Source organism: Schistocerca cancellata, chromosome 9 (assembly GCF_023864275.1).
Source record: "Schistocerca cancellata isolate TAMUIC-IGC-003103 chromosome 9, iqSchCanc2.1, whole genome shotgun sequence".
NCBI lineage: Eukaryota > Metazoa > Arthropoda > Insecta > Orthoptera > Acrididae > Schistocerca > Schistocerca cancellata.
In genome coordinates this window covers 314,150,361-314,167,909 of record NC_064634.1, presented here as the reverse complement: position 1 = coordinate 314,167,909, position 17,549 = coordinate 314,150,361, and the positions used below count along the sequence as shown (strand labels likewise).

Here is a 17,549-nt window from a genome sequence, read left to right as displayed (position 1 = left end):
ATTGCCAGACCCAAAGGATCTCATGGACAGATTAGGCACTGGTTGCTACTTTCCAAAAATTGATTTGCGTGATGATTGTCTTCAGAAACCACTCAATGACACGACCTCAAACTGTGTGTGCTGTGAACACTCATTTGGGCTTATTCAAATATTTGCATCTGCCTTTTGGCAGTGCTTCCACACCCGCCATTTTCCAACGGTTTTTGGAACAGCTGACTGCTGAAGTACCAAACTGTCCAAACTATTTGTACGATATTGTCATAGCATGTTGTAGAGCTTTGCAAATTTGTGTGCTCTGTTTCGTGTGCTATCTGATGCAGGACTAAAGTGTACACTGGGCTAGTGCGATCTTTTTAAACCTGAGTGCAGTATCTTGGTCATGTCATAAACAGTCAAGGTGTACATCCTCTTCAGTAGCATTTGCTAGTCATACAAGACCTGCCAGTACCTCGCAATGTCACAGAATTGCAGTCCATCCTAGAGAAAATGAACTATTATATTCAGTTCATACCAAATGCTGCACAAATCGTAGTTCCATTGTATCGCATGCATTGCAAAAATGCCCCCTTTGCTTGGACAGATGAGTGCCAAGTAGCCTTTCAAAAACTTAAAGATGCATTGCTCAGTGATCGATGCTTAGTTCACTTTGATCCTGACAAACCAGTCGTATTGTAAGTTGACACTTCCTCTTACGGAATTGGTGCAGTGCTTTCGGCAGAATTGGTGATAAAGACAGGTCTAACGCTTTCGATCAAAAGTGTTATCCAAAGCCCAGTGTAACTATTCACAAATTGAGACAGACACTTTGGCTGTTGTGTATGGTGTCACCAAATTCCACCACTATCTGTATGGCAGAAAATTCTGCCTAGTAAAAGATCACAAGCCTTTGCAGTGTTTGTTTCATCTGATGAATCCGGTCCCTGTACGAAGTGCCTAAAAATTGCAAAGGTGGGATTTTTTATTGTTTCAATGCCAGTACGAGATTGTGTATCATCTGACAGCTCAACATGGTAATGCGGACACACTTAAACGTCTTTCTATTGGCGCTGATACAGACTTTGACACTTCTGTTGCATCTTGTTGTCACATCGATCCTCAGGCTTCAGAATTGCTTCAATCTTTTTCGCTGCACTATAGGAAATTGCACAGGCCACGGAAAATGATTCAGATGAACATTTTGCCAAAATACATTCGCACATCTTGCCTTGTTCGTCGATATTTTGCACATCGGCATAACTTCGCTATATGGAAAGGTGTGATTTTTGTTCAAAATAACAGTGGGCAGTCACGTGTGTTGGTTCTTAAAGCTTTGGAAAAAGAAGTGTTGCCGTTAATTCACCAAGGACACTGAGGGATCGTTCGCACGAAGCAGTTAGCGCTTCGACACTGTAATTGGCAGGGTATGGACACCCAAATAGAACAGATGAAGTGAAATCAATTCGCTCCGCCACAGAAATTCTCTGCGTGGCCTAAGTCGCAATCGCTACATCAATGTGTGCACGTAGACTTTGCAGGACCTTTTCGGAACACTCGTTGGTTGATTGTTGTTGACTCGTATAGCAAGTTTCCTTTTGCTGTGCCAATGAACTCGACAACGTCACGTAGCACAATTCAGGTGTTGTTCTTTATTTTTTACCTCGAAGATTTACCTGAAGTTATAGTGTTCACGTCAAATTAATTTGAAACATTCTGTGGATGGAATGGCATACAGCATCTAACTAGTGCGCCGTTCCACCCACAGTCAATCGGCGAAGAGGAACGTTTTGTCAGAACCTTCAAGCAGCAGATGGCTAAACTTCGCTCTGCACATGCCATGCATCAAGCATTGCAACTGCCTCCTATCGTTCACATCCACGAGATGGACCATCGCCGGCGGAAATGCTTCATGGCTGTAGTAACCACAACCAACAGCAGGAACGCCTTGGGCTGCGGATCGGAGCCGCCAGGCGGAGAATCCGCCGGTGGTGGTGGATCACGCACCACCGGGTAAACACAGGACGAGTCAGACGACAGACCAACGACAACTGACAACAACCGACCACGACCGACTATGAGCGACACAACAAGGAAGAGATAAACAACGGAGGCTTGTGGAAACCACAACACCAAACACCAAACGTAAATCCACTCGGAACCAGAGCCAGGCAAATGTCAACAACGAGCAACGACCAGAACGCGGTACCGCCGAGATAGAAACGAAATCCAGAGCGAGTACCAGACTGGCTGGACTAGGGTTTTTTTTCCTGTATTGGTTTTCAATTCCCCCTAAAGGGGGCGGGCTGTTGACTAGGTTTTTTTTTTCCTTTATTGTAATTTTCATCACCTGACACAGGCAGGCTGAAGCAGCATAGTACGCTGCTCTTCAGCCTTAAGTGGAACAATAATAAGACATATAGGTGATACAGACACTACAGTAAAAACGGCGGTCAAAGAAAGGAGATTTAAAAAACAATAAACATGAAGCCATTCACGCTGGACTAGAAAAAACAGGAAACACTTGGTGACACGGCGCACAGAACACGGATGACGGCGACGGCACACGTGAACAGTTGATGCGTGACGGTGGCAGAACACTAAACACAAATCGAGGCACACACACGACACACAGATGGCGATGATCTCCGGCGCGCGAAAGTCCACTGAGCGTGTACGAGTCCGGGGACCTGCCAAGAGAGGAGGAGGAGGAAGGGGAGTGGGAGAGCGAGAGGGGAGAGCAGAGATGCCATGGGCAGGGGAGATAGGGGGGAGGGAGGAAGGGGGAGGGGAAGCCTGGGGGTAGAGGGGTGGAGGGAGGGGACGGGGGAAAAGGAAAAAGAAGGGAAGAGAAGAGAAGGGAGGGAGGGTGCCGAAAGGAAAGGACACCGGAAGTAGGGGGTGGGGCAGGGTTAAAGTTGATAGGAGGGGTAGATGGAGGGGACGAGGACATCATCAGGGAGGGGGAGCTGGCGGAAGCCACCTTGGGAGAGGGTAAGGAGGGTGGAGAGATGGAGACCGGGTGGGACGTGGGAATACAGGCGCGGCAGCGGGCGGGGGTGGGAGAGGATCGGGGACAAGAGCGGGTGAGGAGGATCAAGTTTACGGGAGGTGTACAGGATCCATATCCTTTCAAGGAAAAGGAGGAGGTGGGGGAAGGGGATGAGATCATACAGGATCCGCGTGGGGGAGGGGAGACGGATGCGATAGGCAAGGCGGAGAGCATGACGTTCAAGGATTTGGAGGGATTTATAAAAGGTAGGGGGAGCGGAGATCCAGGCTGGATGGGCGTAACAAAGGATAGGGCGGATGAGGGATTTATAGGTGTGGAGGATGGTGGAGGGGTCCAGACCCCATGTACGGCCGGAAAGGAGCTTGAGGAGACAGAGGCGGGAATGTGCCTTGGCTTGGATTGTCCGGAGATGGGGAGTCCAGGAGAGGCGACGGTCGAGGGTGACGCCAAGGTACTTAAGGGTGGGAGTGAGGGCGATAGGACGGCCATAGACGGTGAGATAGAAATCAAGGAGGCGGAAGGAAGGGGTGGTTTTGCCTACAATGGTAGCATGGGTTTTGGAAGGATTGACCTTGAGCAACCACTGGTTGCACCAAGCAGTGAACCGGTCAAGATGGGATTGGAGAAGGTGTTGGGAGTGTTGCAGGGTGGGGGCAAGGGCGAGGAAGGCGGTGTCATCGGCAAACTGGAGAAGGTGGACGGGGGGTGACGGCGGCGGCATGTCCACCATGTACAAAAGGTACAGAAGGGGGGAGAGGATGGAGCCTTGGGGCACACCGGCGGAGGGGAAAAAGGTGTAGGAATCCGTGTTATGGATGGTGACATAGGAAGGACGGCGGGAGAGAAAGGAACCGATCAGAAGGACGTAGTTAGTGGGAAGGGCGAAGGTTTGGAGCTTGAAGAGGAGACCGGAATGCCATACGCGGTCATAAGCGCGTTCGAGGTCAAGGGAGAGGAAGATTGCGGAGCGACGGGAATTGAGCTGTTCGGAAAGGAGATGAGTGAGGTGAAGGAGAAGGTCGTCGGAAGAGAAGGACGGCCGAAAGCCACACTGGGTAACGGGAAGGAGGCGGTGCTGGCGGAGATGCTGGTGGATGCGTCGGGTGAGGATAGATTCCAGGACCTTGCTGAAGACAGAGGTAAGGCTGATGGGACGGTAGGAGGAGACGGCGGACGGCGGTTTGCCAGGTTTAAGGAACGTGGACTAGGGCAGAGCGGGTCCCTATATACCAAACCGGAGGGAGCGGCTATTGGCCACTGTCTGCACGTGGCTTAGCGGTGGCGCCCTCGCGGCGCGGAATAGCTGCCGCGGAGGCGGAGCCCTCTATGGGCTGACCACGTCCATTTGTTCTGCCGCGTGTTCGACTTCCACGGCGGAAGGTACTAGAATGGCCACCATCATCGGACACTACTCCACCTGCTCCATCCATCTCAGCATCCAGTGCCGAAGGAAGGCCACAAGTATCGCTTCGCGCTGCATGGTCTTGTGTTTTACAGGGTTTTTAGCAGCACAGGCGGTGGGCGTGATGAGAGGCCGTCCGTCGACTTGGCACTTGCATGTATCTAATTTGAGGTCCAGACGGAATGCAGCAGCGACATCACAATCAACTTCGCCACTGTGATGTGCACGGTGGTCCTTTTGTGTCTCTTCCCCCAGATTCACAGACCACAAGGAGAGCACAGCCACAGCAGCCGGTAGGAGGTGTCATCACGACACAGTGGAACGATCCCATGAAGACAGAGCCTTCACCTACTCCACTTCCTCAGCAGCCGACGCTTTCTACATCTGGTTATTGGTCTCAGTAGGTTGACACGTACCCTTCTGGTCATTTTCCGCCAGAGCGAAGGCCAGATGGCACATACGTCCAGAAGCTTGACTTCTCCTGAAGCCACAGTTTCCCGGTCCAGTGAAGCGTCCATAATCCTGCCTCCCCCGCCGTTGTCGCTCGCGCTTCCTACACGACGACGGTCCGTCGCTTTTGGGTGGGGGGGTGGGGGGGAGGGGGGACAGGAATGCTCCGGCGTAACGACAAGCGCCGGCACGACGATCAAGAACGGAAGAGCAGAGGGGGCTGTGAGGAGACGTCGGCCAATAGTATGCTGACGAACCCCTCTCTAGGACGACACCAAGACGGGAGTGGAAGACGAGCCGTCACACAAACGCTATATCAGTGACTTGTGAAGGTTTTGCTTGCATTGAAATTGTATATATGGAAGGACATTGGTTATTTGGGTGTTGCCATTTGCTTACGACACACGTTTGTGACTATACAAAGTTAAGTATTTCCGATTTAACTTACTGTAATAAACTCAATTAATACGATTTGCTTGAATTGTTGCCTAGCGATCCGAGAAGACAGCTTCCTAGGCACCCTATATTAGACGAGTGGGCAGACACAATACGAAGATACAGAAAACGCACACACACGCGTTTAATGCAGATATCACACACTTCAAAGAGGCTCTCCCAATCTCGAAAATTATAAAAGCGCCCTAGTGCGCAGGTGGAAACAGAACAGTTTTTTACAACATAGAATATACTATTGTATTCAGAGAACTCTGGATTACAGTGCAAATTTATAATCAGTCAGTGCCTTTGGAACAAGATAGCGGAGTTGCTGTCACGTTGCTCAACTAAGATACACATGAAAAATTGGCGAACCGCCTTTGCAAATACCAAGTCTGCAACTGCCTAAAGCAACGACAGCATTTCAGTGCTTGGAATGTGCCATTTAACTGCAAAATACAGAAACACAACTAAGGAAGTGACTTTCTCTGTAGTTCGCTCACGCAAGAGTCCAAATATCTTCGGCATGGATGTGTTTGATTCCTTCTGACTAGACATACAGGACGACGCTCATGTCATTGACGTAAAAGTTTCCCGTGCCGCAATTCGACAACTCTGTGACAAGTATCAACGTCTATTTGGTGGTACTCTAAGATGTGCAAAAGATTTTGACACTCTCTTATGCTGAAGCTAATGCGCAACCCAAATTTTGCCACGCGCACACTGTGGAGCGTGTATTACGTGACAATGTGCCTACAGAAATTCACAGACAGGAATCCACTGATGTCTTAAAAATTATTGCAGCAAGTCAATTGACATTATCAGTTACCATTAGACGCAGAGACAAAGAAAATATTGGTTATAAATATGCATGTCAGTTTGTTTGAATATCAACACTTACCTTTGAGAAATGCTTCTACACCTGTGTTGTTTCTAAAATTTTTTGAACAAGTAACATCAAGGTGACTACTTGTTTTAATTATCTTGATGACAAATTATCTCTGGACAAACACTGGCCCACCAACTTCAAAATGTGGACTCTTTTCAACTGAGACTTGCTTCAGGTGTAACGAGCAGAAATGTTCTTTTTTCAACACAACGTTTGAATTCATAGGGCATATCACTGATGTCAATGGTGCTCGTCTGTCAACAAAACATTCGCAAGCAAGCAATTTACGTGAACTGAAGGCTGTTCGTGGAAAATTGACTTACTACATAAAATTCATTTCTATTGGGACGCAAATTATCGTGCCTCTGAACCACCTCAGAGGTAAGAATGGTCCATTCCATTGGAAGAAAGACTGTGACCAAGCTATTCAAATGCTGAAAGATGCATTGCTTCGTTAACATTGCCTTATGTGCTCCACTCAAACAACTTATGCTTGCAGTCGGTACCTCACCACACAGCATCAGAGTGGTTTTATCGCACAAAATTCGCTAAACAGAACATCACATTCCATTTGCTTCCAAAATTTTGAACAGTGCTCAGATTAATTATAGTCAGCTGGAGAAGGAAGCCATGGTATAGCACATGGTGTCACCAAACTTCAATTTTACTTGTATGGTAGAAAATTTTTCTTGGTCACAAATCATAAGCCTTTGACTACACTGTTTCATACGTCGAAACAAGTTCCCAAACGCACGGCAGAAAAGCTTCAACTTGGTCGCTATTATTGTAAAATTAACAGTATGAAATTCTGCATCACCCAAGGGCGCAAGATACAAACGCCGAAACATTGTCTCGTCTACCTGTCGGCACAGACGCAGCATTTGACGCATCTAAAGCTTCTTCTTTACGTACTGATTCTTCAGATTCGCAAACACTGAATTCTTTTCATATTGATTCACAACGAATTGCACAAGCCATGGAGAATGACCCATCACTGCAATTGCTAAAAGGTTTCATTCACAGATGTTGGCCATGCTCTCATAAATGTATCCCCATCCCAAAATGTGAAAAAATGGTTCAAATGGCTCTGAGCACTATGGGACTTAACTTCTGAGGTCATCAGTCCCGTAGAGCTTAGAACTACTTAAACCTAACTAACCTAAGGACATCACACACATCCATGCCCGAGGCAGGATTCGAACCTGCGACCATAGCGGTCGCGCGGTTCCAGACTGTAGCGCCTAGAACCGCTGGCCACACCGGCCGGCCCATAATGTGAAGATAGTTTGTGCACTGCCCAGTTTATCTTTTCTGAATGACGTGATTCTGCTTAACACGCCCAACGAACAGACAAGATGTTAATCCCTGCCTCCCTTCAGTAGCTGGTGTTAAGTCTTCTACATAGATGTCATTGAGGAGCAGTTTGCACTAAGCAGTTGGCGCGATAACATTGTGCCTCACTTGGTTTATACAAGCAAATAGAATGTGTGATGGCGCAATGTCACGTGTAAGTGGACAATCAGTGCGTTCTGCGCCAGGTATTTTTCTACATTCTGATACTCCATGGCAACGCCTCAATATAGGTGTTGCTGGCCCCTTTTAAGCAAACAGGTTGATTGATTATTGTCGATGCCTACAGCAAATACCCTTTTGTTATTCAATTGCATTCGACCAAGGCCTCCAGCACTATCGGGGCGCTCGCTTCTGTATTTTCTCTCGAAGGCTTGCCACAACAATTGTTTCTGACAATGGACCTCCTTTTTCTTCCAAGGAATTTGCACAGTTTTGCAAACAGAATGGAATAGAGCCTGTCACGACAGCACATTCTCGCCACAGCGAGGCGGAACTTTCGTTAGAACTTTCAGGACACAATTGTAGATACTTCAAACATCAAATTCACGTGAAGTTGCATTACTGATGGTTCTGAGTTCATATCGTATGTTGCCTGCCTCTGCCATTTCACTGGCAGAACATTTGCGTGGGACCTTGCTGCATTTACTTCGTCCTCACTGCTCTGCTCCCTGCTCCAGCTTCAGACTTCACCATAAGGTTTGATCCGAAAGTCAGAGTTCAATATGAAGTGTACAAGAAGCCACATTTATGGGAATCCGGCGTTTGCTCTCAGAACAGCTGGCAGAGCGCAGTATACTGTCCACACCAGTGCAGGCACATGTCAGCGCCACCAAAATCAGGTATGGTTCTGTGAGTTCAGTGATCTTGCCATGGATCAAAACTGTTTCATATTTCTTCGCTGCACAACGTCCGGCTGCTATGATGCAGTCACATTCGTCCACTGCAATGCAGTCTCCTACACAGCTTACTGAGCGGCTGCCTCCACCTGCAGCTGCCTCACTGATGGAAGTCTCCGACTGCCAACCTGTGACATCATTGCCCTCAGTGCTGCAGATCGCCTCTCACATGGACGTCGACGCTACTGTCATCGGCTAGTCCCCAGCAAACTCTGCAGCACCCTCCATGCTTCTGCCTGTGACATTGAAAGCATCCTGTCCTTGGTTTTCAGGGGTAGGTTCCCTGGCGCTCCCAGGACGCAATATGGGGATGCATGTTGGTCTGCTCTGCCCCAGGCAAGCCATTCAGCCTGTCCCCGTACCTTCCAAGTTGGGCAGGAAGAGGTACGGGATCGGCTAGCATCCAATTGGCCACACTTTCAGAGACGCGTGCCACCAGTTACGCCACAGTGTTTCACCCAGGCGCAACTGAGGCGTGAGGGCACTACCACGGACGATTACGCTGCTGCTAATGAGATGTAAGATCTCCTCGCTGGTTCTCTAGCAGCCGGTGTGCTCAAGTTCGAACATTTATGCACTGATCCCTATTTTGTGTGTCTGCCAATTTAATAACATTTACAGACTTTCATTGTGGCCAAGGCTTGACATCTACTGAATAGACACAGTATTGAAGTATGACAGATTTATAAATCTTTTAAGTCTGTATAACTTTCTACATCAAATCTACTATTAGCAACTGATGCTTCATGTTCAGCAAAAAATGTTATTATTATATTCACTATTTGATCTTAGATATAGAATACATTCTTGCTTGCTGCATATTCGCTGTCATGCAGTAAAACTGCAGTATTAATTTATTACTTCCTTACTACTAATTGTATTCGCAGGATATTTTGCAGAGTGTCCAAATATAGCACATCAGTACCTGCAAAATTATATCATTGAATGACACTTTGTTTAGAAGATTTGGCATCAAAAACATTAAGATGCATGATGAATTAGCTTTTTCTTGAGACAGTGTGCAAATTACCCAGAATATACTCATCCAGTGTTTGATAATGACAGCACTTAACAGCTTTCACTAAACTGTAAATATAGTTTTTAAAACTTTTCTCATTTGTGTGCTTGACATGAAATATTTAACATATTAATTCATTTGTGAAGTAAGCAGTAATTTAAAGCTGTTTCACACATGGGAGCTCGATATTTAAAGACTCGTATTTTTACTGGTATATAACTATTACACAGAGCTGATGTCTAGTATAGAAGCCAACGCAAGTTCGTGTGAGTTCCTAATAAATAACAAGGAAAACTCAGTCCACCAGAGTTGATGATATGGTAGTAGACCGACTATGAAGAGTTAGTCGACACTATAGCCCTGGATGACATTCTGGTGAAATTTTAACAAATACATAGACAGAATATGAATATTAAACTAGAATGCATTTTCAGTGACATAATGGTTCTGAATATAGACATATCTAAAGAGTTCTTAGAAGGAATTGCGATTTTAACCCCCAAATGTGAAATCAGTAGAAAATCTAAAACCATTTGTGTTGCCCAGCATTGACACGTTTGCCAGCATCCAGGTTGGAAACAGTAATGATAATTGTAAGAGGGCGTCACCAAAGAAGCGTAGGCAAAGACTGGCCAATCTTCTAGACAGTGTGCAAGTATAGAGACATTATAGTAACAGCAAAAACATACAGAATAAAATGTGCAACAGCCCAGGTGGACTTGATAAAGACCTTTTGCAGAGTCAGTCATCAGTTGCTGTTATACAATATGCAACAAATGTATTTCTGACAATGGTTTATCAGCACTGTCAACAAAATATTAAAGAACAGCTTTTAATAAATGGATAAACAGGGAACGAAGTTAAGATAAATAGTTCCATGATGTGAGGCTCTGTATGACTATGGTACTTGCACCATAACCATTGAATCATCACTTGCCACCATGATGCAACAGCTACAAGTGTTAAACATATACACCAGAAATTAGCCTAAAACTCCAGTCTGCATACACATAGGTGCTAACAATAGATCTGGCGAATTACTTCTGAAGTTCTGAATCCAAGTATTTATTTTGTTTATGGATTTATTTATCATTTATCTTTAAGCATTTGAAGCAATTGATGTTGTCATGAGTAACGTAGAAGAGGTTTTATAAAGTATGATTAACGTTTTAAGAGGCATACTTACATACACTATGGTTCTACACATAATTAAAGTACACATAAAGAAAGGACACATACGGTAAAACAACATAGGTGCTACATAAAGATTTATCCACACAGATGATTGTGAAATATGGAACTAAATACTGATAATTTACTGAGTTTCACATAAAAAAGAGTAGAGGGCAGACACGAAAACTTCCCAATGTGGCTAATAGTAAAACATGAACTGAACATTATTTAGTTACTTGCATATTCATTGTATACATAAAACAAGATTCCAGAGGGAACAAAAAAACCTAGAAAGAAAATACAAAAGCTATATTGTGAGTTATTTAGCAAATCAGGTTTAGTTTAGAAGAATTTCCAAATTCTTTAAGAGTGTGAAAAGGTTTCTCTTTCAGCCATTTTTGAGAGTTTTTTTAAAGACATTAATAGATGCAAATTGTGCCTGCACAAGTAATGTGTTGAAAAGCTGTATTCCTATATATTCATAACTGCCTTTTTAAGGTTGTAATTGTTAAGGTTTTATTTTATGTACAAAAGATAACTGGCTATGAAAAGAAATGGAACTGTCATTATCTGTAATCATTTTGAATAAGGTCTACACGGTTTGTTAGTTCTGGTATTCCCAGAGATGCTCCTCATGGCTTTCTTCTATCAAATCAAAATATTCCTGGTCCTTGAAGAGTTATTCCATAGAAGAATGCCACAGCTTAGATGACAATGTAAGAACACATAACAAGAATTGATCAGTAGTGTCTTAGAAACAGATATTCATAATTTTTTCAGTAGACAGATAATTCATGAAAGCTTTCGAAATATATAGTGTATGTGACTCTTCCAACTTAATTTTGTACTTAGGAATATGCCAAAGTGTTCGGTAGAAGTGGACGCAGCACGAACAATGGATAAACTGAAAGAGATATTTATTGTCTTTTTGTAGTTAATGGCTCACTCATTGGCTTCAAACCACATATTGGATGATCCGAGGAAAACTTTACTTTGGTCCTTCAGTTTATTTATGTCCTTCCTAGAATTTATGAAAGCTTAATCATCCGAATAAACCACAGATATTCATGCCATATTTATTTATAAATATTATAAACGGTAATGGCCCACGCGCTGATCCTCGGGGAACACCTCTAGCAACCTTCAGTAACTATGGCCTTTGACCATTGTAGCTTAAAGTTTGTTTCCTGATGCTGAGATAAGATTTAATGAGGTAGAATTCCAGGTCTCTAATGCCGTGACATCACAGTTTCTCCAATAAAATTCTGTGGTTTACAGGAACAAAGGCCTTGCTCTACTCCATTAGTATGGCTTCAGCAATATAATGTGGATTCAGTAGAGAAACCAACAGATAGCTCTTTGTTTGTATCCCTTATTTTTACCTCCATGTTGAATCCAGCAGGGCGTGCGTATCATACTATGACAGCCAACAGGAACTATGTAAACAAAAATATACCTCTTTGTTCTACAATGATGTTAAGCGTTAACTCTGGCGACAACGATTGACGTACAAGCCGTGTTGTTGCTGTTTTGAGTGTAGGGTTGCACGCAAACCGGATCGTTACGTAAATAACACTAGAGAAAAGCCGTAATGTTGTTCTGTAGTATGACATGTTGCGAGAATACAATTTTCAGAAAAGTCGTGTCAGTTTTCGTGTATTTTTATGCGTCCGGAGATTGTTTCCTAGATTAAATTGCAACTCGCTCAAGTCATATGACCGCAGTTGAAAGATGACGGATATGGAAGCAGAGTCTACTCCTTTACTTTTTAGGCCGCAGCAGGGTGGACCTTTACCATGGGACCCTAGAAGAAGCCGAATTGCAGGCGTTGTCGTTTTGATAACTTTGACTCTCGAACGGCTGGCATTCTATGCGCTTGTAGCAAATTTATTTGTTTTCCTAAGTCTTGGCGGGTGGTCACCGCGTGCAGCGATGACAGCTGTGCTGATGCTTGTTGGTGTTGCGCATTTTTCAGCTGTTGGTGGCGGATGGTTGGCGGATGCTCTCATTGGGAGGTACTGGGCCTTAGTGACCGGGTTAGCGTTGTATACCTTAGGTTTTTGTTTGTTGGCAACCGCCGCAGCGGGTTTGCTGTGCGTTAGGGATCCAACTAAACCACACTGCCTGTACGAGATGTATGCAATATTAGTTGCAATAGGCATTGCAGCCGGGACAGTTCGAGCAAATTTTCCCTCCTTTGGAGCTGAGCAGGTAAGTGATAATCAGATGTTGTTTTGGAGAGGAACTACAGAAAGAACTATATTACAAACTACCCTTGGATGTGTCTTGAAGTTTCTTATTCACTGTAATTGTGTGTATTGTTGTAGGTCAAGTATGGGGGAACAGATTCTTTGAGGAAGTTCTTTAACTGGTATTACTGGTGTGTCAATATTGGTAGCCTTTTGGGAGTTGGTGCACTGTCTTATGTGGCACTAGATATGACCCATGGATTTCTTCGTGCCTTCATTGGCACATCTGCCTGTCTTGCTCTAGCATTGGTGCTCTTTGCTTGCGGTAGACCGTATTATTTAGTGCATCGTCCTGCTGGGTCAGTGCTCAAGAATATTCTCTGCATACTGCGTGAGGCAATTGTTGGACGTTGTCACTTACGCACTACAAGTATTCAAAGGTGAGCAACCATATGTCTGCAACCCTTATGTCTTATTACAGATTAATGTAGTGAATATGGTAAACTAAGTAGAGAAGTCTGAAATACGTAAAAGAATCGAGAGATTGTAGACAGTAGGCTCTTGCTGTTATGAATGATATTAAAGATACAGAGTGTGAATGTTTTTTTCCAAGATTCATGTTCCTGCAGTAGCCTTTCTGAACTGTTATTTGATGTGGTGGGCATATAGAGTCCCAATTATTTCCTTCATTAGACACTGGAGCTATTGTCCCCATTTGCAGTAATTTCATAGCACATCATTCATTATAATGTGCCAAGTAGGGTGAAGTGGGGTAAGTGTGACCATGTTTTGGCATAGTTCAACTTTGACACCAAATTGCCAACTTGTTATTGAAGATATGATTTTGAAATTTCTCATGCTTAGAGTTTGATTTACTGACTTTTAAACAGTATACATTTTGTTTTTGAAAAAAAAAAATATATATGGTCAAATAATTGTTTTCAAAATTTTGTGTTGTGAGGTTACACTTGCCCCATGGTTCGGGGCAAGTGTAACCCCGCATTGTTGTACCCATACAGAGAATTGTAAAAGAGACTTGGGGTAAGTGACCCAATTTTTACTGAATTTGAGGATTTTTAAATTATTAAAATATCTTAAATTTTACTCAAGATATGAACTTTTTTGCACATGCCTCTTTGTGTATTATGAAATACACAGAAAATGTTAGCTAAACTAAAAAATAAGTGTTAGCCTAAACCATAAAACACTGAAACAGACCGCATCATAGATGATTTATTTTTGTTTTACGCCAGTAATTTATTAGTTTAAATTATACAAAAGTAGTATTTTTTTCTTTAGTAGGCAATTTAACAAAAATAATAAAATATCTAGTCTCAAGAGAAAAGAAAAATTCACTTTATAAGTTCACTTTCTATTATTTTTCATGGTAATTGAACTAAAGTTGTTGGCAATTTGTGTTTAATGCTAAACTGCCCTAATTCAACTTATTATATTCACACTTAGGCCCTAACTATTATTTAGTCACTGAATGTTGTACGAATCAAATGTAACACCAAATGTCAGGTCTCCCTTGTGACCCAAAGTAGGCTCAGGCAGCACTGAAATGACATCAGAGGATGAAACTTCTGTCTCATCTCTTCTATCAGGCCAGTAGAATGTGGTGCCATGCTTTGTCTTATTTTTGCATCTGAGGAAAATTACTTCTGGATTTCTTAAATCACTCATTTTCGTAACTTGGCCAATAAAATGAACTTTCTTACATTTTGTTGCAAAAGCTACCAGAACATAGTTTCCAACTGTAATTTTATCTTTGGCTTCAAAAAAGTTTGCTGCCTCTTCTTCTTCTTCTTCTTCTTCTTCACAGTTTATCATTTCTTTCCTGAGATCGTCTAGTGTTATGGTCCCATTTTCTTCGTCACTACTTATTAGAGATAGGCCTCCTTCAGTTTCACTTTCTTCACTTGTTGATTCAACTTCCAGTCTTTTTTTCTTGTTACCCACATGAGCAAGCAGGGATTTTTTTCCACAACATTCTGAGATGCCATTTCGCATAAAGTAACAGCACTTTGTTTGGAAGATTTACTTTTCATTACCAAGCCCTTTTTTATGCCGACAATGCTATTTTGTTTTGATTTCTCCTTATTATTCTTGTTTCCTTTAAAATCTTTTTCTTTATAGATGGCATCTTGAAAAGTGATAACTTCAGCTCCTGATGCAATCCTTTTTTTCTTTGTTTTACCAGTGGGACTACACTGTCGGACTGTTTCCAATAATAAGTTCCAGAACATAATGAAACATTGGTTAGCTCGGGAATGGTTGAGAAAGAACTCTTGACACTGGGAGAACTGTAGGGCTCAGTAGACGTAGGCCTATAAAATTCTGGAGGTTGTTGAGCTGGAAGCTTCGCAAAAATCTGAGTATTTTCTGTTAAGAGATGTAGCTTCCACACAGTCTATGGCTGCATTATCGTGAGCTGGCAATGGATTTGTTTCTGCCAAAGATTTGGTATGAGCTACATATCTTTTATATGCCTCCGGATCATACTTAGTTTTATCAATTACTTCTCTACTGTAAGGGAATATTTCTGCTTTTTAAAAACCACTTTTCAGCAATTCAGGTGGTGTTTCATTCCACACAGCAGTGAGGAGATTGGAAAAGTCACGTTTGCTAATTTTTACCCCTTGATGATGTCTCTCGTGACAAGTTAACTTTTGGTCCCAAGTAGATTTCACACACTTAAACACTGCTACATCCTTCGGCTGCAGGATGAATTATCATGCTCAACATTGTCAGTCAAACAATGTTTCACATACTGTACTGTAATTGAAATGGTGGCATTCTTTACAGTTCTGTGTCATATTTTATAAAAGGAAACATGGTTTAAAAATATAATAGACTTAATTAAAAAATAAAATATATCTCACACAAACTCAGTAGACCTACAAATCCAGCACATCAGGTATTCTGGTATCCATATGTACAGGAAGGCCAGTTTAGTTGATCTAATGTGATGGCAAAAACAAGGTTACGGCTTAAATAAATAAATATGTTCTGGTAAGTTTGTTTGGGGCAAGTGTAACCCCCCCCCCCCCCCCCTGGTTACACTTGTCCCACATGGGAAAAAGTTGGGGTAAGTGTAACCATGCCTGGCATATCAAGAGCTTTATCAGTAGAGTAAAACGAAACTCATATTTGAAATTATCATGCAAAAGTTAGTTTGTAACCAAAAAATTGTGCAGTTATCTTTAAAACTGCAGAAATGACAGACCACCAAATTATGAGCATGTCACTCTCTTGCAGAGTGAAAATGTAGACGTCAATTCAAGTCCAAAAATTAATTACCAATTTATGCCAGATTTAACAACTTATGGTTAAATATAACAAAGAAAGGAGCAAATTAACATGTGTGATAGGTCAGAGATAAAAATACAGCTTCTTTAAGGCACCATAAGCCGTGGTTACACTAACCCCATGGTTACACTTACCCCACTTCACCCTAGTAGAATTTATGTACAATAGTACTAATCATTTGTGGAGGCTTAGTATTCAGCCATATATTTTATAGTAAAAATGTTATGACTGGCAATAAGTTACGACCTCAGGTAGGCTTTCTTGTAGTATCATTACCTTCTTTTGATTAAGCTGTTTCATTTTTATAGTTCTCCTGTTGTTGGGAGGCGATCACAGCGTAATCTTCCCTCACCTTCGTGGCTGGACTATGCCAAAATCCGATATGGTGGCACTCATCATGATTCTGCTGTAGAAGATGTCAAGAGACTAGGAGCTATCTTGTTACTTTTTGTTTGCCTTTCTCCATACTGGCTAGTATTTTTTCAGGTGAGCATTCGCTGTACTGTTTATTTCAGTTGTATGAGTAAGCAAATCCACTTATTCTTCATGTAGTCTGATAGTGCTTTTATACCTGGATCAGAATAACAAAATGACTGACAGCTAGTTTTTTTATGGGACAGCAACCATATCAACAGCCAATTGCATCATGAGTTTGGTCACACCTTCTGTCCTCTGCATGGTTATCATGTTGCTCTCCTCCCTCAGTTGCTGTTTAGCAGTCAGCTATGGATGACAGTCGTGGTCTGCAACATAATTATGATTTGTTACTGTTTTTCTGTCTGGTATGTTTCTTTAATAGAATGTGTAGAGCTAACTGGCAAATTGCTTTGCTGCACCTTAACATGTAACATATAAACACACTCAGTACGGAACTGCACAGCTGCCACTACTGGAACCACATTTTGCTACTGGATAACAGTAAACTGACAACATCCCTCCTTCCATGCTCAGCTGTCCATCATTCATTATTCTAATCCAGGTATAGTGGTAATCATTAAGGAACACACATGTAATTTATGTACAGTGATGTAAATAACAGAGCATTTCATTGATTTTGCCATAAGCTAAATAGCAGCCTGTTACATAATGTGGTTACAATGTGGTTCATACCCTGTGTATACCCCCTCCCCATTCTCCCCGCCCCTTCCCAGATATCCTTGTTTGTCTTCCCCCTTTTCTCCAACTGCCAATGCTGCAGTGTGATGGGGTGCACAGTTTTCATAGAGGGGAGGGGTAGCCCAGAAAACTCTCTCATAAGTTCATTTAATGTTAGGCTACCAGAATAAAATTAATGTGCGTGTTGCACACAAGAACACAAGATTTGGGAAGGGGAGGGGGGCTAAGGAAAGTGTATAGAAGTGTAGAAGGGGAATATATTGGAGTTCTATGAGCAATCAGTGACTTTTTGCCCTGATGTTAGTGATGCATTGTAGCATAAGCTTGAAA

General features: G+C 42.8%; 1 protein-coding gene across 1 annotated transcript in view; it reads left to right on the top strand.

Annotated features, from left to right (window-relative positions):
• The first annotated feature begins 12,061 nt into the window (after window positions 1-12,061).
• LOC126100362 (solute carrier family 15 member 4-like) overlaps window positions 12,062-17,549 on the top strand; it is a 67,286-nt gene continuing 61,798 nt past the window's right edge. The window contains exons 1-3 of the mRNA XM_049910972.1: window positions 12,062-12,813; window positions 12,930-13,231; window positions 16,412-16,589. Of these exons, the coding sequence (XP_049766929.1) occupies window positions 12,334-12,813; window positions 12,930-13,231; window positions 16,412-16,589 (960 nt within the window). The 5' untranslated portion in view covers window positions 12,062-12,333. The remainder of the gene's footprint in view (window positions 12,814-12,929; window positions 13,232-16,411; window positions 16,590-17,549) is intronic.